Source organism: Lonchura striata, chromosome 4 (assembly GCF_046129695.1).
Source record: "Lonchura striata isolate bLonStr1 chromosome 4, bLonStr1.mat, whole genome shotgun sequence".
NCBI classification, from domain to species: domain Eukaryota; kingdom Metazoa; phylum Chordata; class Aves; order Passeriformes; family Estrildidae; genus Lonchura; species Lonchura striata.
The window spans coordinates 35,071,603-35,096,195 of NC_134606.1; the positions used below are offsets into that span (position 1 = coordinate 35,071,603).

The 24,593-nt window shown below is 35.3% G+C and overlaps 1 protein-coding gene and 1 long non-coding RNA gene across 5 annotated transcripts in view; one reads left to right on the plus strand and one right to left on the minus strand.

Moving 5' to 3' along the window:
- The window catches only part of ASB5 (ankyrin repeat and SOCS box containing 5), a 40,700-nt gene that overhangs the window by 7,135 nt on the left and 8,972 nt on the right, over nt 1–24,593 (plus strand). Inside the window, exons 2-3 of one of the 4 annotated variants that reach the window (XM_021549840.3) lie at nt 36–184; nt 23,050–23,117. In XM_021549840.3, coding sequence (XP_021405515.1) covers nt 141–184; nt 23,050–23,117 — 112 coding nt within the window. In that variant the 5' untranslated portion in view covers nt 36–140. Of the gene's footprint in view, nt 1–35; nt 185–5,380; nt 5,622–17,229; nt 17,718–23,049; nt 23,118–24,593 lie in introns of those variants that run through there. The other 3 variants (XM_021549920.3, XM_021549608.3, XM_021549760.3) reach the window with 3 other exon arrangements.
- On the minus strand, nt 15,125–18,036 carry LOC116183616 (uncharacterized). Its single transcript, XR_004148278.2, has 2 exons — nt 18,005–18,036; nt 15,125–15,651 (listed from the first exon to the last, which is right to left on the minus strand). It is a non-coding gene; the product is annotated as an uncharacterized LOC116183616 (long non-coding RNA).

The window sequence follows — 24,593 nt, forward strand, 5'->3', positions numbered from 1 at the left end:
CTCTCATTTTTTGTCTTTTCATTCCCCCAAAACAGTTTGTACTTCAGCTGCCTCTTCTCTTCATATTTTATGAAGAGTAGTATTTGGGTTGTACTATTGGGCTTGAGTTTCTGTTTGGAAAAGGACACAGCAGCTGCTTGATGTTTCCAGTCACTCCAGCTTCTGAACTTCTTGTAACTCTCAGGTAAATATGACTTGTTTGGGTTTATTTTCTGTGCCTAAGTATAAATGCATAATATCCTTAACTTAAGAATAATATTAATGAGAAGAACATTTAAGACTTTTTGAAGATTGTTTCATGGTATGTATGCCTTTTTTTTCTCCAATCCAATGATAAGGTAACATTTTGAATAATGACAAAATAAATTTTAAAATACTTTATTTGAGTCTAGATTTCTCCAGTTCAAACGCTTTGATTGTAAAATAGTAGAAAAAATGCTGAACATAGATTAAGGAGGAAATGACATAACATTCAGTAGCTTTAGATAGGTAGGTAAAACTTTGAGGGTTAGCATCTCATACACTCATTAAAATACAAGTCAGCTGGTTACTAAGCAGGGAATTTTTCATGCTGAGTTAGACGTTTCCTTTTCAGTAGCTCATGCTTCTCTTCTTTTGAGTCCTTTATGAAGCATTTTATGCTTACATCAGAAAGTCAGTACTAAAACATGACTTCTTACTGGTATTTTATTTTAAAATCTTTGTTTCAAGGGCATTACTTTACAAATTTCTCCTGGTAGGCTTCCTGTAATGTATAAAATAATCAATTCTTCAAAGTACCTAAAAGTTCCTGTTTCTCTGCTTGTTATCTTAAAATCTTCTGTTATACCTGTTATTGGACAGAAGTTTTAGAACCAGGATGACTATCAACTCCTTGCTTATATTGAGCTGTCTCTTACATGTAGAGGAAGACATGCTGGTGAAGTGTCATGCAAATAATTCCTTGTACTGTATTTCATGTATTTCATGTTTATCTCATTTTTAAAATAAACATTTTGACTTTCAGAGTTTTATATGCATCGCCAATATACAGGAGAAAACTGTTAAGACTAACTGTAATAGAATTTGTGCTGTGAATATAATTACACTTTTACATCTTGTATCATTTAGTTTAAATATATTACTTTAAAAATATAGTTAGAAGGAAGTGTGATTTCCAAACGTAACAACACAGGACATGGTACAAAGAAATCATATTTCTAAGGGTTTTATAATCTTTGGTGCTAAAAAAATGCCTTCAAAGACCAAATATTCTTTCAGTTGTGTTAATTTTACTATGTATCTTACTTACTGAAAATAAAACACACCAGTCTTCTAAAGCATAGATGAAAAATTGGCAGAATAAAGTAGTTTATGAATGTGGTTGTGCAATTAATCATAGAGAATAGGGCATAAATTTTGTGGGGTTTTTTTTGTCTTTTTTTCTGTTGTTTTTTCCCTTTTTTTTGTTTTGTTTTGTTTTTGTTTTTGTTTTGTTTTTTATTTTGTTTTGTTTTCCCAAAAATTTCTTTGTTTGGTTGAGGGTAAATTGTACACTAGATTTTGGACATTTTGAATTAGCACAAACAGGTGCCACTGCTAAATACTTTCTTTCTGCACTTGGCTGCTACACAGTAAAGCATTAAAGGCCAGGCTACTTTGTCTGAGCTCTGGAGTTGGGAATGAACCACTTTATAGTCATTAGAAAAAGCAGTATTTCTATCTTGATTATACAGGTTATGTTCTTGAGAAATGATAGCTGACTAAGCTACATTAAAAGGGAACTCTAAGACCATAAATTCCAGCATTTGAAGTTTCTTATGTGGTTTTAAAATTAAAATAGTTAATTGTTAGAAGTGGGGAAGCATACCAGAGGAAACATTACATTTGTTCTTGTTTTGTTTGCTGGAAATGTACTAGTTTGTCAAGGTGAGGGTATCCTTGTCTGGCACAGTATTACTATCTTCTTAAACAAAATAAAAATACAAATATTGTTAATGTGCAATGTAGGTTGTTGCCATTTTCTTGTGTGCTATGATAAAACTCTAAATGTTAAAATAGTTTTACAGCCCGTCTCTTCTGTTGACATTAAGTAAATGAACAGTCAAGATTTCATTTTATTTAGTTTTTTAATCTGAATTTTGTATTAAAATACAAATTATTAAATAATTGGTTATTCTTTTCACCAGGATATCTGAATATTTTTTTAACAGCAATGAAGTTGTCTTCAGAATACTCTCCATTTTACTAGTGAGGAAATACGGCCAAGAAATTTCTTTCCCAAAAGTCAAAACTACATGGGAAGTGCAAATATCCAGATTAAGCCACTGCTCTTGTCAAGTGTTTTGATATTGTTATAGTGTTGTACATTTATTACGTATGGTGCATTTCCATTTGGAAGCTCACATTATTCTGAAGTGCTGCGAGATCTGACTTCAGTTAATTCACACTGCCATGCAGTAGAAAATGTGGGACACTTACATCCCACTTTTTTACAGTCTTTAATGTCATCACGTTGACTGCCAGATCCTTCATTTGTTTACCTATACTTCTGTTTTCTGATTTCCATTACAACAGCTGTGGCTTTCTTTTTCTGGTTGTTCCAGTCTGCTTGGGCTTCCTCTCAGCTATTCCGTGTTCAGATCTCAGCATGCACATTGTTGGTTCTCCCAAAATGCCCTGTGGGCGTTAACGTCTAAGCAGTTGCTCAGTTTTCATGACTGGCTGCCTCATAGCATGGCTTTGCCAGCAAGCTATAATGGTAATTTCTGTAGCACTTTAGAACCCTTGGATTAGGATAGACTTGGTTCTGTGCAGTTGAGAGCGTTTCCAGCTAAGCTGGAACATGAGAGTTACAGAGCTCTAAAAAAAGAGGAAATATTATAAGACTAATTTTGCCAGCTTATGATGAGTATGTGTGAGCTGGAATTCTCAAAACTCATGATTTCATGTAGTAGTTCATCCTTATGTAGTTTATTACTGATAAGGGAAATTTTTGAAAGGACACAAGGCACACTTTGATACAGGAGTAACCTTCCTGTTCAATTTTCATTTTGTTCCTAAATTCAGCTTTACAAATTCGTGAGGTTATTTGAAACATCATTTACAAGATACGAAATGCATATTAGCCTTATTATTGTAGCTTTTAATTTAATTTTTTGAACCTAAGCAGAAAATATTAACTTGAAGAAAACTATCTATCAGTTGGGAAATTTATTTTTTGATTTATCTACTGCAGTTATAGGAAGTAGCAGAAACAGTATTGTAAGGATAAGATGAATTCTGAGCACTGTCAACTCCTGCCATTATTTACAGTAATTGCTATTTGGAGTTTTGCCTCTACAAAGAATGATTATTTTGTTCGTTTACAAAATGTGGGAGAAGTCCAGATGAGAAAGCAGGTACTAGATGGAACAATATAAAAAAAGGGAAAAAAGGTCAGGTAAAACACTGTAAGGAAGAAAAAGCTTTCTGTAACATAATTATGGCTTTTCTTCTTGGTAAACTTGTGAAACAGGTCCACCAGATGTCTGGGGAATTCTGTGGATTGGTCAAGTTAAGCTTAGTAATACTAGTACAAATATGGAAGAAGTAAGGAATTCCAATACTGGGTGTGTTACTAAGGAAAATGTGTGTTACCATTTCTATTAATGATTGAAACAGAACCTGGCAGTGGTAGCTCAGAACATAATGCCTTTTATACTTGTGGAAAACATGACACCTCAATTCAGTGTCAGATAACAATGTGCCAAATATAAAAAGGGATTTTCATCTGGCATTTTAAGTACTTATTCCAGCTTCTAAGAATGGTATGAGGAAAGCAGTTCCTATTCTGGCTGGATGAGAAAATGTCTATAAATGAAATTCAGTAAAAAATTGCATTTTTTTTACCAACTTATATTGTTTGCAGTGTAAACTAGTTTTTAATTGCCATTTCTGGCTATGGTTGACTTTTAAATGGATTAAATTTTTTCAAAGAAAAATACCTGATTCCTGTTTCTCTCAAGATAAGCACAATTCACTTCCTGTCTCTTAAAAATCTTGATATTTATTTCCAAGAACATTTCCATTTATCATTGGCTTTTCTTAATTTATATAGGCTTGTTTGAATTTAGTTTCCAGAAAACATTATAAACTTCTTACTCCAATAAATTACTCTGAGAGTCAGATCATAAGAGGTGCCTTATGGTTTCCACTTTCCTTTCAGAAATGGTTTTGTATTATAGTGCTTAATGTCTGCTATTCTGTTTATTGAAGTCAGGGTGATCTGTGGACTCAGTGACATTTGGATCATACCCTTTTATCCTGAACGACAGCAGCCAACATTCTAAAATGTTTTTGGTTTTTTTTCCTAATCACCAAACAAGAGACTCCAGGGTAGAATAGGAAGGTTTAGGATTACTTTGAGTAGAGCATTTAAAGTTATAATTCAAGACACTGTTTTTTAATTCAGAAGAAAGTATAAAAGTTTAGATCAGGACCCTTCTGCTGCCATGATTCTTTAGGATTATAGTTCACTTAGAAATCTGGTTCTGTCATGTAGCTCCTCAGTTTGTATCATGTTGCAACTCAGCAATTTACTGAGCAATTACTCACACTAATGGAACAACTTGTGAGTGACTGCTGATGACTGTGAGTAATAGGTTTGTGGTCTAAAAGCAAATTACTTCTTAAAAATTGGAGGAATTTAGATTCCACTCTTTAAAACTTGCCAACAAATAAAGCTGGCCATGTCATAGGTTTAAAATAATATGATGCAGCACAATGAAATGCATATCATAACTATTAAAAATTTTCTGTATTGAAATTTACCATTTCATTTGAATTAATTAAATTTTAGCTCCTTCAGGTCTTATGCATAAAAATATCCAAATGTTTGATTCATATCACCTGCTCTGAATACTCTCCTTTTGTATACTGCTAAAGTCTTTGTATACTGAGTACTTTCATTCAGCCTGAGCAAAATAATGAAAGACTGTCAAAGCTGGTATATATTAAATCTCTGTTTATTTATTAATGTGTACTTTAATTATTTACTGATATTATTCTAGTTTTTAAATAAAAGAATATTAATCTGACATAAAATGAAATATCAGAAAAGAGCAATTGTACTTAAGCAGCAGGAGAACATATATTAGCAAAAACAGATTATCTGAGTTATATGGTTTAGTACATGCAACAGACCTTTTAAATGGAACAAGTACAATCCAGGATCTTGGAACCTGCTGCCCCACATGAATATCACCGGGCTAGCAAGAGTGGTAGTGAACTCAGTACTATGTACAGTATAAATAATCGTCATATTTTGAGCAGCAGGCATCATGACCAGCTGATATTTTCTTTCCTCGGGACCAGTTGTTCCCAGGAGTGCATGGCTGGAGCCATATGATATTATCAACACATTTGAGAGCCTGACCCAAACACTGACAGAGATTTTGCTGCAGCAATGACTGTCATAGAAGAAAGTCGCCCGTTTGCACAGCAGTTATCCAATGTCTACTTTACTATACTTTCACTTTTTTGTTTTAAACTTTTTGTGAAGATCAGCCTTGCTATTCTTAGTCATTTCTACATTGTGAAAGGAAACCGTAAGGAAGCAGCAAGGATAGCTGCTGAATTTTATGGAGTTCCTCAAGGACAAGGTATATTTGTACATACTCTGTTATCACTACTGTTTGGGGATTTTGTTTTTCAGGTAATTATTTATCTGCTAGCCTCATTTATATTCAGTTTTTCAAATGAGATATGTGAGTGAGGGTTTTTTTCTGTATTTGCTGCTGTGTTTTTAATAATAAAAATTGTCTGTAGGAGTGTTGTTAGATTATGTGAGCTTTTTTTGGGTTTTTTTAAAATTAATATTAAGTTCAGAATAAAACTGAAATATCACAGCCAGTTTTCTGTTAGGAGAGAAGCCTATATTTAGAGAGGCTGTGTATAAATAAGGTTGCCGAATACTCCCAATCTGGGACTATTTTCCTAATTGCTCCTAATTCCCCAGACTGCCATGCATAGTTGAAATTTTCCATGTTTGGCATATGATTATTTTGCACCACTCTAGTGAAACTAGTCCAAATATTTCTGAAAATTATGTCTTCATTGAGGTAAAATTTTCATATAGTAATGTTTTTGAGAAGATACAGTCTTCATGTACTTTGAATAAGACGTCTCTTGGCACATAGCAGGAACCTTAGTAACACTTTGTTGGGGCCAACTTTTGGGCATGTGTGTGGAGACCCTTCAAATTTTACTGGGTTGAAATCTTCTGTTCACACAAGTAGAACTTCAGCAGAACTGTTGTCCCAAGCTCATTTGTAGTGAGGTACCATTTTCATTCAATTCTAGTTTTTCATTACAGAACACTCTTCTAAATTGTGGCATGTTGGTACATGACTGAGCCCTGATTTTGCTCAGCTTGGGATCTCTGCTATCACGCTTGTCTTTATGGTTGTTCCTTGTATTCTGGGATGGCATCAAGCTGAATTAGGCAATGGAACAGGAAGACTTGTCTTGCCTCTTACTGCCTTTACCACACATCCCTAGGTACCACAAATGTGAAGACATAGCCCAAGTTGAATGTAAACAGAGAAACTATAGAAATGAGACAGAAACAGTTTCAAACTCAAAAGATTTTTCAGTCTTCAGTGTTGGGACTAAAGCTAGACATTTTGTGTAGGGGTGTTAAAATTTGCAATCCAGAAAGAAAGGCTTAAATCCTAAAGTAGGAATTAGCTTATTTGCAGAAGATTTACTTCAGATTGATTTGTTTCATGTATTTTCTGCACAAGCTCTGAAACTCAGGCTTTTTACATCTGAGCCTGTTAATGACACCACTTGAACTTCTATGCATGTGTGTGTTTATGTGCAGGCATGAATGTGTGGGAGGGTGTGGGTATGTGTGTATATATTCACTACAGTAGGATAGGAAGAGCACAGACAGGAGTACTTGCAGAGAATGGGGAAGGTCTTACTTGAAATCAGGAATTTTTTGCCAGAAGCTGCTTGCTAGCTCTAAGGCAGCTCTTTATGGGGAGACTGACACATGAGCTGGGCACAGAAGGAAAGATACTTGGGAGGAGCTGGAGGGAAAGGAATAACATGCATCAGGTTGGAGAGTAAAATACTGGTTATGGTGTTACCTGCTGCTGAACCCAGGAATCTGTAATTCAATCATTTGTCCAAAGTCTCATCTCATACCTAAAGAAATGTATTGTTAAGCATTCTAGTAGATGGCCAAAGCAAAAGATAAAAATCTACTACTCTTGCGGGTTACTGTTTCGGTCAGGTAGCAGAGGTTTTTATTGATTTAAAGGATCAAACATTGGTATATTTTCTAGTTTTCTGCTTGTTTTATTAAAAGAAAATGGCTAATGCAACTATTTTGTGCTTAAGTTGTACTTTTTACAGTCCAACATCAGTGTGCCTTCATTTTTCTCTGTCCAGCTTGCAGTTGTTGGTTCTGGATTTGTAACAGTTGTAAGCACATGTTCAGCTAGTGTTACAGAATCTACTATTAATCCATTTGTTGTGACTAACAGCAGCATCCTTGCTCTTTGGGATGCAAATAATTCTCCTCAGAATCATTATTTTATCTTATCTTTTCTATACTTTAGTTCTATGTCTGTGGAAAGAGGCATGCTAGTGTCTGAACTTGTGGGATTTGATTTTTTTTGTGTTGGTCAAACGCAGGGATGCCTCAGAAGAGTTCATGTAATACATGTAACAAAATATCCTGTTAAAAGTGATATCTAAAATAATGTACAATAAGGAACATGAAGCATGAAACTGCTTGAAACATTACATTGTATAATTAAATACTGAGTATCCTCCTAATTAATGATCCATTCTGTGTTTTTTCTCAAGTAGAAGAGAAATCTTGGCAGAAAAAAAACATCACAAAGAACCACCAAGATAGATAATTAGCTTAGCATCTATCATTAGCTAAATGAAGTTATAGTGTTTCAATAAGTAATTCAAATTAGAGGAAATGTTTCTTTTTTATTTTCTAGTTTTAACCTGATTACATACTCTCAAAATTCTGTTAGGAATGGTATTTTTGGTTTGCTTTTAATAACAAAACATTACTTATGCTGTTATAATGGCTTGGCTAGGACAGAGTGCTATAATTTTGAAGAAAAAAGAATCTTTGGAAATAATGTGCTACTAGGCACAGGCATTATTTCATACTTTCTAAATTGACCCCTTGAGTTAAAATAAATCTTCCTTTTATGAAGTCTGTGTAATTAAGGGTGTTTCAGGTACAGAGGTAGTTTTTAGTGGAACTCCTTTTGTCAAACTGAAGGTATAGAAGTCAGTTCGGGAGTTGAGACTCAGGGATCATGTATTCAAAGGCTGACTTGCTTTATTTTGTCACTTTTTCTTTATTGAATACCAGGAGACAGCTTCGCCTGTGCCATCTGCTTTGTGTGGTCTTGTTGCTAAATGTTAGTGGTGAAACGGGTCATACTTTGTTCCTTAATATTTCAGGAATATTTTCAGTTTCAATAGCAATTGAATAGCAATTTAGGCAATTCAATAGCAATTTACACTCCATTTATCCTTTGGATCTCAAGTGTATATGAACAGCTGGATAATGTCACAATCATTAATTGGAAATTATTATACTGTTTATGTGACATTGAAATACAGGAACTAGATCAGTGTTCAGCATCAGCTAAGACCAAAAAAAGTGCATATAAAAGCTCTACTAATTATAAAACACATTCATTTGTTTAAGGAAATAAAACATCTGGGTAAAACTTTTCTGATGTATAGCTCAAAGATACCTTCAGAGGTAAATCGAATGCTCTAGGATCATCATACATGAGTTATCTGGGAAATGTTTGGCTAACCTGTTTTTTAAATGCTTAGTGAGTTCTGCAGCATCCTTATGCAACCAATTGCAGGTTTTCTGTTCTCATCACTAAATTGCTTCCCACTTCCCCCAAGGCTGACCTAAATCTTTATTTCTGCAAAATAAATACTTGAAAAATTATTGTTTCTCTCTGTGTATGAGAAGTAATCAATTTAAGAAGTATTATAATGCATTTTCCTACTTCTGCTGTTTTTTTATTTTCTCTAATAAAGTAAAAAGGATATAACTTAGTCTGTCCTCGTAATTCTGATGTCCTAGCACCTGGAGTTACTGCAGTTGCTCTCCCTTGGACTTGTGCCAGTTCATATATAGTTTACAGACATCTTTACTGATGTCTAATTTCCTGTGTTAAACAGAGGGCTCCAGCTGAGACTATGAGTGTAACTGGGGGAACTATTAGTTGTATACAAGTGGAACATTTATGTCATGTGCCATGTATATGGCACCCTATGTAATACCTCCTGGAATGATGCTGCCCCCTCAGCAGTAAAATATTATAGATAGAGTCTGTAGCCTGTAAACCGCATGTTAAAACAAAGTCACTGTATTGTGCATTTGCTTTTTCCTCTCTAAGTATAGTACTTTGTACTGGCCTTCAGCTAATTTAATGCTGTCTTGGTATCAGACAATTTGTCTTTTTTACGTGTCTGTTTTGAATTGCTTCCCTCTGAGCAGTTGTAGTATCTACAGTTTAGCGTCATCTACTGCCTGCATAAAAATAAATACATTATTCTACCATTCACAGTATTAAAAGCCTGAATAGCACCAAATGCGGGACAGAACTTTGCAGTCTTTTATATTTGCTTAAAGTGAATTGAAAACCTGTGTCCTAATGCGCTATTAGAGTTGAATTATTTTTTTTCAGTGAAGTCAGTGGTATTACTACCATAAAAAAATTAAATGAAAAAGGGATCCATTCTATTATAAAGGTGCCATGTGTTGAGTTATTTTTAACTTTGGCACTAATTTTGTAAACACGTACTCATATACACTTGCCCCATTGACTTGAAAGGGACTGATAAGTTGTTTGGAGCCCAGTCCTGTCCAATCAGGGACTAGACCTGTGCTGGAAATAGGTTGTGGTGCCTAGTGTTTCTTTATTTATTGTGTTGAAATGAACATTTACATATTCATTGCATTTGAAACTTTGCACAAGTCAACATTTTATTAATTTCTTTCTTAATGGGTAAAGACGTAGCAAGTATATGCTTGCTCCATTTTAAAATTCTGTGCCCTACAAATTGATACACAAGAATAAACTAACTTGAGAATTAACTTTGGGTATATTTAGCTCCTTAGCAAACTATGTGTAATGACAGTGATCTGCACAGTAACATTTCTTCTCTCATGATATTTCTAGATCTGTGAAGAGTTAATAACTCAGCCTTTTGTACAGCTGTTGCTGGATGAAGACTGGAGGATCAAAAGCAGCTTTTTGACTCTTCCTACTATACCAACTAACTAGTCATATAATGGAAGTGCTCTGTGTATAGGAGCACTGGCTTGGAGCTTCAGATGAGTTTTGCAGTTTAGTTGCTTTATGATGAGGTAGTAGTGCTGTGGTATGAGGTGATTTCAAAGTTTGTGGATCAAATCTAAAAAATTAATCAATTATCAGATGTTTTGGGTCTGTAAGATATAAACTCTACAAATACTGGTAAGAAGTTTGTTTGTGTGAAAGAGCCTATTATAAGGCAGAAGGTCTATTTTATCAAAAGCAAACCTGATACTCACTAATTGTCAAAATTAGCCTCAGCAGAAAGTGATAGAGAGGAACCTTATGAAAAAAATAAATTTGTGGAGGTTAATGTAGCATAAACAACAAACTAGTCATGTACATGTACAGATACCTGGGTCTGATAGACAAGCTAAGTACTTCTGAGAATGGAAAATTATTTGTCTTAAAGATCATATTTTTAAATGATGTCACCTCTCTTCACAAAAATTTGTATGAAATTTGTATGAACTTTATCTATACGTGCATAAGTTAAAGTTACTGGAAAGCAGAAATTATGTTTATAGGATGCTTCTTAAGATACATACTGGTTTTGCAGATCAGGTGAGGTGAATATGCCCTGGTTTCTTCTAAGCTTAAGAAAGGCTACTCTTGGATAACCGTAGCAAATTCTAAGCTACCCATTTTTGCTGTATCTGCCTTGGTCAGGCATGGTAGGAAAGCTCAGTACACTAGTTAGGCTAAATTAAACCATTTACAGGATTGTGGTAGCTCAATCTACTGGAGTCTCCATCTTCTTCCAGAGACTGGTAAACACTATGAAGTTTTCTCTTCCCTTTTTTCCTTATACAGTGAGAACTTCTTTAGTCCCGAGAAACTGGTCCTTAAAATACAGCTTGTAAATAGGCAATAATGCCATGTTTCACTGCCAGAGATCTACTGTTTGGAAGGCTTGTAGTGAATGATTAGAGCAAAGTTTTCATATTTATTTTTTCCTAACAAGTTGCAATTGATAATGCCACTCAGCAACAGTTGTTAGGTAGGGAAGATAGGCATGAGGCATTTTCTCAACTTGCATTCCACAGAGATCACAGTTCTATTAATAAAAGCTATACAAGACCTCTCTTAGCTTCCTGGATACAATGGAGATTCATTTAGCAATGATAGGAATATTGTATGGCATACCTATTCACCATACCACTTGGTGTAAGGCACCACTTTTAGCACTTGTTTTTCACTTGCAGCACATAAGCTAATGGTGTAAAAATGTTTAAGATAGTGTGAATATTCTTTTTTGAAAGTTTAGAGGGGGGAGCTTTTCTGATGGACTCATCACTTTCTCTTGTATGCCAAATAGCTTTCCCTACTATGACAAATGACTGCAATTAAATTGGCATGGCCAGAGCCCTGACCTATTTGCAGCAAAAAAAAGCAAGAAAATCTGTTAGCAAGCATGTTATTTTTAATTCAATTTTTTTCATTTTTTACATCCCTCATCTTAAAGAAAATTTCTGAGACCACAAAAACATCTAGTGAATATGTATGGAGCCTCTCTGCATGCTTGCCTCCCTAAAAGAAACTAACATATCCTGTCATGTGGATTTGTTTGTGGGTTTTTTTACTCTTCTATGTATGTCAGGACCTCCTTGAGGTCCACCAGGTGCATTTTTTGGTTGGTTTAATTCAGGTATGCCTCCTTGAAATGTATTTTTTTCTGAATATGGACCTTAACTTGTTACCAACCTATGTCCCATTTGCTTGCTTGGAGTGTACACTCAAACTCACATGGAAGTGCCCTTCATCAATTTGCTTCTGTATTCTTCTATGTGAAATTAATAATAAGCTTATGAAATAATATAAGTACAAAATTAACATTATGAACTCTGATGTATCTTAAAACCTGGGGTTTTAAAGATGCATAGCAATAAGCCTGAAAGGCAATCCTAAAGCAATCTGTCTGCAAGGCTTTGAGAAGAACTGGTGTTAAAGGAGAATATCCAGAAAATGGCAGTATTGGCTTGGGGCAAGCTCAGTTGTACCATTTGCACTGGTCTTTCTTACATTGGTGGGGCATAAGGCAAGAGGGGAAGACCAAAATAGCATAGCTCCCTGAAGGTGATGTTCCTTCCTTCAGCCACTGGATTTTTATGGCCAGGGTTTTGCTATTCACATTCCGCTCTTGTAGGGGATGTTCTCAAACATTTGCAATGCAGGCAAACAGCGAGTGAACTTCTGCCAGTTAGGGAATGATGGCTTGGGGGGAATTGCATAGCATGCCTAAGTACTGAGCTCTGCTCATGACTGCAGCAATGCTGGCTGGCGGGCCATAAATCCTTTGTGGCATGCTGCATCTGTTGCACCAGTGGATGTTATTCTCTGCCATGTCTGGAGTCTTTCTGGCAATAGATATTCTCTGTCTCTTTATGGCTGTCCTTTCACTGTAATTGACTCAAGATTCTCTCTGGGCTGTCTTTATCACTATGCTGACTACTGGTTTCATGCCTATGTCTGTCTTTCTGTCAATATCTCAACCTCAAGCCTGCTTGGTAACTGATTTGGTTAGGTTCTGCCCCATTACTTATGTGATTTAGTTTAGTTTGCATTTTAGCAAGTATTCTATGTTACTGCATGAAGAGTCTGACAGGTACTCACTGCAAACAAGCCAATAAATGTAATAAATGTGTCATTTTTCTGTATTTGACTTCTGCGAGGCCTGAGACAAAGTCTTTGTCATATTAGAAGTTTAAATCTTTCTTCAACCTTCAATTATGATTCCCAGCAACCAAGAACATGAGGTGTAACAATTGTAGAAATCTCAGAAGAGGTAGGGAAATTGCTAGCCAGGCAGCCATGCTGTTGCTAGCATCATCATCATCATCATCATCATCATCATCATCATCATCATCATCATCGTCTTCTTCTTCTTCTTCTTCTTCTTCTTCTTCTTCTACTACTACTACTACTACTACTAGTACTGATTTGGATTTCCAGTTAAGAGACAGTGATGAGATTGTATTAAGAGTTTGTAATAGACTTTCTTAGTGCTTATAAAGATATAATGAAATGTCACTTTTATGCTTAAGTAACTAGTGACCATTAAAGCATTATGTACCTATCTGCTGGTATGTCTCAAGGGGACTGGTTGGTGACCTGGATAATGCCTAAGCTTCTGGTTGCCTGCTAATGATTTATACTTGCTGTGAAGTATGGCTTGATGCAAGAATCTATTTAACAAAAAAATAAAAATTTGTTCCAGGCCTTCCCCTGTTCTGCTCCTAGAGCTTTATCCCTGTACTTTTTGCATTTATGTTCCTTGGCATTGAGCTGGCACTGTAGAATGTAACAGTGACCACCACTGTGGCCTTGTAGGATGCTGTTTTTGTCAGAAACCACAGTTCCTAAGTCCTTCCTAAAAGTTGCTTCATCTTGGTATCTCCTACAGGGAGGACTATTCAAGATTTCTTCTGGTTTGTTTTTGGCAATGTCAAATATCAGTCCACTGCTGGGGTTTTGGCAGTGAGCCACAGGGAGCCCGTCTTTCATTTCAGCTTCATGGGTGCAGGTGCGGATCACATGAGCAGGAAGAATCAGTTTCTAGTCCTGTTCCAGAATTTAGTGTGGCACGTTCCATGCAGTCACTGTGACCCCATAATAATCCTGGTCATGAAAATGGAGTAACCTGAAAGTACAGAACAGTTTGGGAAGCAAGGTGGGTCATCAGTTTGCTGTTTTGAGATGGTTGCACACAAAATACTGATCTGTGACTTTTGAGAATGGTGCAATTTTGTGCAATTTTTCCCAAGATAAATTATTGTTACAGGAGTTTGGACTGTGTTGCATTGGACTGCATCATGTGTTGAGAGGTCAAGGGGGTTTGGGGTATTGTTGGTTTTTTTAACACATTTTTTGTGTATTACCACAATTGCATCTCTGCTGCCTTAAAAATAATCCTGAAAATAGAATGAGTTCCCTGCTGAAAGGGAGGAACAAAAATTTACTTCTATTTTCATTCCCAGCTGTTAAGAACTGTTGCCTCTTTAAACTCAGAGCTATGTGCTGACATGGAATGTTGAAACTTTACTCATATTGCCTTTTACAAATATCTGGAATCAAAAGATTTTGAGAGTTTCCTTCAGCACTTCTACCTCTGGGTTATAAATTTGAACAGAACTATTTATTAATGAAATTTAACATACTTCTTTATTTAAAGTTTGTATACTAATTTAGACCAGAATTCCAAACCCATCAGTAAAGTCCTCTGGTTTCCTTACTCTCAGACTCTAGCATCTGCCCCTTCCCCTGGCTACTTTTTTGAAGGTAACTGCATTGCTTCCATGAGTAATTGTAATCTAAATGCTATCCCAAATTGCTTTTTTGCCAAGTCAGGAAAAATAATGGTCAACTGTATTTTTTACATGCTTGGACATCTACTTAGACTTCTGTTAAAGGTTTTCTGTCAGAGTTTGGAAGTGTTTGAATGTCTTCTATAGAGAAAAATCTGAAGAACATAATCTCAGGACTAATCCTAAGTGGTTTTGTATGTTTTGAATGTTAATAGTTTTATTATCTAAAGAAGTTGAAGGATACTAATTTTTATTTTGTAGCTAGTGTAGTTCAGGGCATAGATGTTTGATGTGAGAAAGATCATATAGCAATTCCATGCCAGAGGTGTAAGTGAAATAGCATGGTCTTCAGCCTTACTCCATGGTTTTAACCATGTTCATTCCCTCATCTCAAGTATGAGCCATGTTCATTCCCTCATCTCAAGTATTTTTTTAAATATCATTTCAGATGACTTTTGATGCTGGTTTAGCTGCTTTTTTTTTTTTTTTTTTTTTTTAATCTTGTATTGGCGAACTGTTTAATAAGACTTTTTAATGTTTTTTGCCTGGAGGTTGAATGGTTTGGCTTAGCAGAATTTAGTGAAAAGTTCCTTCTAGAGTCCTGAACCAGTCCTTATCCAGTTCAGGATAAGCTTTACCTTCTTTAAGGTACAAAAATGCATATTTTTTAATGTCTTCTAGAGTATTCAAAGTAATTCAATGAGTGGGAAGTATCTATGGAACATAACTGTATAATAGAGCTACTTTTCCTATAAGCCATGCTTTGGAGGTGGAGGGTTTTGGGGGTGCATGGGGAGCTCCTTGCTTCCTGTGCAGGTGTCTGCACAAGAGAGCAGGTGATGCTGGCTCCTGTGGGGCTCTGCCTCTTTGAAGCCATGGCAGCTGTCTGTACCTGCTGGTTTCCTTGCTCCTGCCAGCCACACCTCATAGACAAGAGAGAAGAGAGGCTGGAATCCATGTGGGAAGCTTTTGTATGAACTCCTTCCAGGTTTGTACCACTCCTGTAGAAAGATGCAGATTCATTCTCAGCTGACAACCTCACCCACAAAACTCCCACAAAAAAATGTAGATTTTTTCCTTGCCAGACCACTGCCAATTCCTGCTCTGTAGTCCCAGATGCTTTGCTTGATCCTGATCCTCATCACCTTCTCCTGAGAGCCATGGAATTCCATTCCAAATGGAAATTTAAAATTGAGATGAGCCTCAGAGCCATGGCAAGCACAAAATCTGTCAGGAGAATAATGCTGGTATCTTCCTGCACAGGCACATGTGTAGACATCCCTACTATGCTCTCCTGTTAATTCATCTTCAAATATCTATTTACTTGGAAGAATCCATAATTCTAGTATTAAAGGGATATATTTATAATCACTTTAATGATTATAAATGTCCCATTTATAATGAGCCCTTTTGTGAAAGCTCTGTTTCAGACTTACATGCAGAGATTGAATATGTTGAAGTGTTTATTTCAGGCTGGGAGATATTCTGATTTGTTCAGCTAGATAAAACCCAAGGAAAACAGTTGTCTGAAAGCAGCCTAATGTCTGTGAGAGTGCTGTTTTGTTCTATCTTGTGAGAAGAGCAGTAGCCCACCTGCTACTGTTCTGTAAAGGCTGTAGCACTATTCTAAGTAAAACAGCTCTTATGTGCTATAATTTCAAGGTGAAATTTGCAGCTGCTTCTTCTTCTCCTCACCCTATCTACCTATAATCTTCCCTCTATTTTTCTCCTAAAGAAAATCGAGGGATATAGAAAGTTTAATTAAATATCTGAACATTATTTCAGAATTTTAGGGATTAAGTTTTGTCAGGTACCTGAGAAGAGTAGTATTAGTGAAACTCACTAATGTGGATTTACTCATTAAAATTTACAAGTGGCTAGTTTATATATCTGTAGAATCTGTATGAGAATGTATGTAGAAGAATATATATAGAATATATGAAGAATATATGTAGAATCTGTAGAAGATCATAATGAGGAAATACTACAAGGAAATGCCAAGGAGGTTAAGGCGACATTTTAACATGTTATTATTATAGAGAAATCACTGTCTTTTACTATGATGCAATTTTATCATGGATTGCTTCTCTCTGCAGATTTCTGTTATAAGTATCAGCCTGATACATAGTAATGAACACAAAATTCTAACACTCTTTGGTTGATTATTATTTTAAAAAAATATTGATCTGTGCTTCTTCTGGCAAGACTACAACCTTTCATAATGGGATCAGACTTTCAAAATAATTATTTTTTTTAGTCAAAAAATGCTTTTATTCAGAACTTAGTTTCTGTGGACATTTATAGGAAAACTTGCCCCCATTAAAAAAAAAACAAAAAAAAAAAAAAAAAAAAAAACCAAAAAAAAAAAAAAAAAAAAAAAACCAAGAAACATACCATAGAAAACCAGGAGTGGTTAATAGTTTCATGGATTCTCCTAAATTCTAAAATCACTCTTTACTGCACATTAGATATGAGTAAAACCTGATACAGTAATAATTGTTGTTGCTATTATTGAAAGAATTCCATTCTGATAAAATAATTTTTGTTTTCTGTTTTAGACTGCTTGGTATTCAAGTAGCAAAACATTCGAATACTTATGCTTTAAGAATCTGTTTATTTTTTGTGTTAAATGATTAAAAAATTAACACCTTCTTTCCTTTTAAATCATGTAAATAGTTAAGACTCATGCTGTAGCTAAGCTGATTCTTTCTCTGTTTTAAAAATAGAAAATGCTGGAGCAGTCCTTCCCTTCCCCCACTCTGTAGTCACTAGTCCAAGCTAGCAAATGTTACTGAATGGATTTCAGTGTTGTAGCCATTCTACAGTAAGTACAGCAAGAGCCTTTGTGAAAAAGCGAAAGGAGGCAAAAAGGTAGCGGAGATCATTTGTGGATGTTCGTCAGAGCAGAGTACCTGCACCCATGACAGACAGGCTTTCCTCGAGAACCAGATCATGGCAACAAACACTGCTGTGCACAGGAGCCAGGATCTCCCCAAAAGACGCCTAGAAAGTGTAGGGGAGTGCCCTGCAAAACGGAAAGCTAGCTGGGGTATTCTGACCAGCCAAGGTTAGTATAGCAGCCATTTCAGAGACCGGCTACTGAAATATGCTAAGCTGACCCAATTTATGATGGTCTAGCTATAAAACTGATTTCTTTTTAATTTTTAATTTTTTTTCCCTAGCTGTAATGTAAATGCATGCTTTTGTTAGTGGAACTTTATTGTCTTGCATGGGTTAACACAAGGGTACTGAGGCTATTTTCGTTCTTTCTGCTCTCTTATCAGCTGATCTAAAATACCATTTCTTGTTTATCTGCCCTATTTGTTTTATGCAAGTGTTTGAGGCTTGACTTACCCTGACTTTTGCTGTCCTTTCACGAGGTAACTGGATACTAAAGGTTAATTGTTTACTATGGGGAACCAGAGAATGAAAGGAGGGGGAGGAGTAAACTTGACATATAACTTTATGCATAAGGAGTCTTTGAGAGCTGAAATAGGAGGCAATAGAGGAACACGTCTGTATATCAGACAGAATTATTGTCCTGTACTAATACACTAAAGACAAGGTATAATTGCAAGGCTTTGCATGGAGAAGTACCTAGGAGGTATTTAAATTGCTGAACATTGACATTTTCAACAATGAGGAATAAACTCTGTTAGAAGTGTTTAGGACTCCTATTGCCTGTGCCATATTTTCTTGTAATTTTTTTTTCCATAGTCCAAATGTGTAAAAGGGAGCTTTGAATAATTTCAAGAGTCTTAACAGGAATTTTTTGAACGAGTGATCATAATACCATTTAATATTGATGATAACATAAGGTTTAGAGTGAAACAAAAAAGAAATTAAGGAAGTCAAGCTTGAAATTCATGATAATATGATATAAAATAAAAAAATGTAAATGTTAAAATACTCAATGGAAGTAGTAAGTGACAGGAGTGAGTTCATATGTTGTACATAAAGGAACTGTGAATTTTTCATGCAAAATATAGCTATATGTTAGCTATATTCTTAAAATATATTTTTATTCTTAAAATACCTTCGATGATTTCCAGTACTGACAGTTTTATAACTCAGCAATATTCAAGAATTTAAGCACCAGTTGCCTTATCTTCCAAGTAACCATTTGAATGCAATGATACTGTATGATTGCATTTATTCATCAGCTTTAATACACAGAGCATCTTTTATCCTCATGTTTTTCACTGTTTTGCCCAAGATTACATGACCTAAAGAAACTTTTATTTATGGTCATTTCAGCTCTTTAAGTCAGTATTTTCCAAAAAAACTTGGACTATATCCATCAGCTGAAAATAAATTTCACAAGAGTTTATCAGTGTTGGTACTAGCCACTCCATTATATGATTGAAGGTTAGGCTCTCCTGCTACTCTTGCAAAGAAATGGCCACAATTATTCTACTTTTGAAATTCTCAGAATCTGAGTAAAATATGGGAACTAAAATTTTCTGTAGAATCCATCTTAACAGGGTCTAGCTACTTAAACCTCTTTGTGATTGCTGTGCTGGGAATATACATTTATTGATAGACATCCTGAAGTACTGAGAGACTTCCGTTGCATTTGAGCCTTCTGATTGTTGCAGTGCACTTGAATAACAAGTATATCTTTTATCAAGTCCGAAGGATGCTTTTTTTCTTTCCTCTCTATTTCATCTGTGCAGGTATCCAAACCTTGGCTCTACAGGCACCTTTGCAGAGCAAAGGGAGAGAAAGTCATACTGCAGTGCAGTCTGTAATTAAATGGGCAGATTGGAAAATGGACTGAAAGTGATGCAGAGGGTGGTATATATTGTAAGATTGGATGAAAGGGTGAAAGGATAGAGTCAAAATGGGAAAAGGCCTTTAGCCTACTGGCTTGAGGGGCTACAACCCCAAAATCTTGTGGATGTGACAGAAATTACACACTGGGCCCAGATTTGCTGTACAATTGCTCACTGTTTACAAGGTTTAGGATTTAACCCTGTGCTGCATTCACTCTCAGACAGGCTGGGAAAATACAGAGGATTCTCAGCACAGTTTGGGAAAAATTGTTTGTACTCTGGATTAAGGCTGAGACTGTGTTTGAGGAGCAAAATGATTCCAGACTTTAATCTTTAGAATCTGAACTCAGCTCAGAATGTCCATATGCCTTTTCTGTCACCTTCTAGTTGGGAAGGGGACAGAAAAACCCTTACTTTGTTTCAGTGACATGTCCAAGGAAATAATAACAGCCGAATAATATTACCAACTGCTCTTCCTACTCCAGGCATATCTGATGAGGATCTAATAGATTACTGAATTTGGAGACTTATGTGATGTTACATATTGGCATTCTAGGTAGGGCACACAGATTTTGCAAGCTACTTTAGGTTAGAAAAATATCCAGACAGTTGTTGATGCTTCAAGAAGATGGAAAAAACAACCTGTGCCTGAGCAATGGCCATGGAGCTGTGGCTGTGCTTTCAGGTGACACGAGAAGGGGCCTGGCACTCTCCTTCCCACATGTGCAAGGCTGAGTGCAGAGCCAGCAGCGATCGCTGCTGCTCCCACCATTGCCATTGCCAGCATCTTCACACAGCATAATGTTCCTTCTGCTGGGAACCAAGCAAGCTGTGTATGGAATTGAAATTCTAGGCTTTTTTATTGAGTTCAGTGGCTCGTGTTTCTGTGGGAAAAGTATGCAAAAGTGCATTGCCAAACTCACAAAATGTTATCTGTGCCACACTGATTTGACCACTCAGTGCATTATACCCCAGTATTTGACAGCACAGCCACATGCTGTGCTCTTCCACAAAGCCCCAGCCTCTTTAGATGTGCAACAAGAATGATGATCTGAGAATGCATTAGTTTTATACTCAGGAAAAAACATACCCTATGTTCTACTGTTCTATGCAAAGGTTAGAAGGCATGTTATGAATGGTAGGGAGAAAGGGTTAATGTTTGAATGCCCCTAAAAGTAAATTCCATTCTTGTCTTTGCTTTGGAACCTTTGTGTTTTAAGACCAATCATCTGATGTAAAAGTTTTTTGGCTGATCATGGTTATTATTATCTAAAGCTGAAATTTCAGAAGCTTAGAGCTCTCACAACCATAATTAAACTGTGCTTTTAGTTTGAGAACTCAGTAAAAAAACAAGCTGTTAGAATGATTTTATAATTCAAGCATCAAAACTCTGTCTTTAAGTTCCTCAGTCATAAAATAGTACAAATGGATGATGTTCTGATATAGATTCAGCAGGGGAGTTGAAGTATTCTTTTATTATTGGCACAATACTGTCAAAAAGGCAGTAGAAAATTAACAATGTTACAGTGAGTTTATAGTTTGGATGACATGTCTTAAAGAGATCCTGCTAGATATGGAGATAAAAATATTTTTGAATACTAACTAACTCACTGAATACAACACTGGAATGGCAGAACTAATGTGCAGTCATGTGGTGCAGGTGCATTAGAGACAGAACTGTGTGGGAAAGTAAATTTGCTTTGTATGGTTTTTAGGAGTAGGAAATTGTTACAATTTACACTTGAAGCCCCCAAATTGTGAAAGTCTACATTATGATAAACATTGGAAAGTATAATGGTATGAACCAAGCAAGTTTTCCTTGTTTGTATGCATATATATATACATACACACATTTAGTTATATAGTTATAGAATTTTCAGATTATTTGAAATATTGAAATGAGAAATGTAAATGCCACTTGAATGACATCTTCTCTTTAGACATATTTTAATAATCTCTAGACTAAGTTTTGATTCTCTTGGGGTTCTTCAGTGTTGACTGTTTAAACTTAATTTATTACAAAAATAGTGGCTTCAGTTTTTCTGGCCATATCTAATCATGATAGTTAAGCATCATAGATACATTTCTTAAAGTTTAAATCCTTCGTTGAAGATTTTTTTCAATAGTTTTCCACATCAATATCAATCAAGTAGTTGACATGCTTCTTTATCCTACAAGGGATTTAGACAAATGATTATAGTGACACAAAAAAAAATCCATTAGAACCAAATTAGATATACAAAATATCAGTCACTGTCAGCAACTGTAGTGGAGTGATTCTGTTGATCTTGGGACTCTGGTGTTGCAGGGTTTTTCTCTTTAGTTATTGATCCTGTCTGTTGCTTCAGTTGCCAGAAGCTGAAGCACTCAGAATGCGTCTTAAGAAATAAAAAGTAGCAGTGCTTGTCTTAATACATAGCTTTTTTTGGTTTTTAGAAATAAATATTATATACAGTGGTTTCCAAATACTCTGTTTCTCATCTCCCACCAATGAGCTGTGTCAGGCTTCTGTATTCAGTTCCTCTCTGATGATAGTGCTTCTTCTGACGACTGGGACTCAATTAGCCATGGAGCAGTCATTTTTTGAAGTGCTGAGCCCTGGTATAAATACTCTCCCAATGAAGTCAGTGAGAAGAACTTTGTTCATGACAGTCCTTATTTTGAAAATCTAACCTTTAATGTACTTTTTATACTGAGTTGAGGGTTGTTGTTTTATTGGCTTTTTAGGGTTTCTTTTGAGACTTCACATATTTTTAGAAATAAATACAAAAGGAAAGACATGACTGGAGGTAAAGTCTGTTGTGAAAATATTTTTACTTAGTATTTTACTACTATGATTATAATTGCAGGAATGACTTATAGATAATTGCAGGTAGCTGTAAAGGAGTGAAGTCTGTAGGAAAAGAACATTAATGAATTAGAAATGAATTAAAGTCAGAATTGAAAATCCCTATTTTTGGATGTTTTCACTGCTGAGAATAGCTATCAATGCCCCAATTCAACAACCAAAGAATATTTTAGAACATAATTGAAGGAATAATGAACTAGTAAGAGAAAAACACAGTTCAGGTACAACTCAAACAGCATTTGAAACATGATCAGAATATCTTTGCTTTACTTTTCTAGATGTATTTTGAGTAAGTATTAAAATAACATAAGGACATTTGGCAGTGCTTCCCTTAAAATCTATGTACTGATACCAATTTTTGAGGACACAAAACTGTAAGTCTCTGCACAAGGTTAAAAAAGAATGAGTTTTTCTTGCCATTCATTCATGTCAAGGTTTTCTTGATTTCACTGTGAGTTTCTCTTGTGTTGAAATTCCAATTAATCTGTCTTGGAAAGCCAATGCACAGATAGTAGCACTTTGAGAAGCTGTTATGTTAAAGGAAGAAATGTGAAAAACAGACAAAAAAGGACAGCAGTCCTTTACCTTAAGAAACAGACAACTTGTATACACTCATATATTCAAAGCTGTGTTTACTGAAGGCTGAAAGTTCGTATTACAGGGAGCTGCTGATCTTCCAAACATATCCAGAGTGTTTTAGGAACAGGTCCAACTAGCAAGAGCAGGTTTTTTTTATTATTATTATTATTATTATTTTAATTTTTTTTATTTTCCAGATTGAAAGAAATGAGTAGGATTTATAATTGCAATTGGCTGGAAGTGCCATGGGGAGATGGAGATTTAGGTACTGTATAATAATTTGTAAATTTTTTTTTAACTTCACCCGTTAATGCAGTGAATATATTTATTCTTTCTTGTTAATGCCTACAAAGCAATGATGCTTTGGAATAGTTTGCCCTTCGGGTAAACTATACATCAGAGAACTTGGAACTAATGTGGTTTCTGTTTATAGTTAGTTATACTTTATATTCAGCATTGTCAGAGACAGCAGGGAATTAATGCATTATCAATTTTGGAATCGACTATTTTTGCTAATACTGCTATTACAAACAAAATGGATGAAAGTGTTTATATTTTTGCTAATGACTTCTAAGTGAGAGACTTGTAGTATTGTAATTTGTAGATTAGCAGAAGGCAGTAATCTAGGCAAAGAATTTATGAACACCTTTGATGTTTCTTTATGGTAAATATTCATGTTGAACATATTCTTGTCGCTGCAGTATTTAATGATGAATTATTATGTATAACAAAAAATCAGTTGGAATGTGAATTTTCTTTTTTCCAGAGCTTGGTCAGCTCAAAATAGTTCTGCAGCGTTTTGCTTGTAGATTTTATTTGTAGTAAAGATGATACAAGCTTTTTGCATTTTATGGATTTATCGAAAACAGCTGGCTGCTGAATGTCTCTGCCTGAAGATAGGGATATGAGGTGGGTCTAGGTGCAAACCAGAGCTTATAACAGGATCTGGCATAATTTGATTATCAAATGTCACTGGAGTAATTAATAGATATTTGTCTGATCAATCCAAGATGGAAGGAGGTAAAGGAAATAAAGGTGGAAAATTGTTGCTTTCAGATCCTACCTGCATCTTTGTTGTGTTTATACATGGCTACAAAAATGTCTGAAATGTAAATGTATTGAATGAGTATGAAAACTTCATAACTCTTTTATTTTTATAAGATGTTTTTCCATATAATCAGTTCTTTTTTTTTTTTTTTCTTTCCATTGAGTAGGATAAACGGTAGAGAAAGATATGTTCTCATCTATAGAGACAGAGGGACAAAATTACCAAAAGCAACCTCTAAATACAGATTTTAAATTTGAGGATTTTTTTGCAGCAGCCAGCGGGAGAACTTAATGGATCTAATTCATTTGAATTAGAACAACTTGAGTGCTCATTCAGGTACTACTGCAGAAGAAGTAAAACATTGATTGAAATACTCATAGTGATTACCCACATCCAAACCACAGTACCATGTCTATCTGAGCTTATTGGTATGACAAAGAAAATACTGATGATTTTTCAAAATTTAGTCACTTGAAGGTTTCTGAGCTCAAGGTTTTTTAATGTATAATAGCCTTATAATCCACATCACTTTGTGTGTGGGGTTTTAAAAGTTTTTTGTTTGTTTGTTTGTTTTGTGTGATTTTGTTTGTTTTTTGTGGGTTTTTTATTTGTGTTTTTTTAATTGGGTTTGGTTTGGTTTTTTCTTTTTTTTTAACTCAGACTATCAATAAGACTTTCAAAACATTACATTAA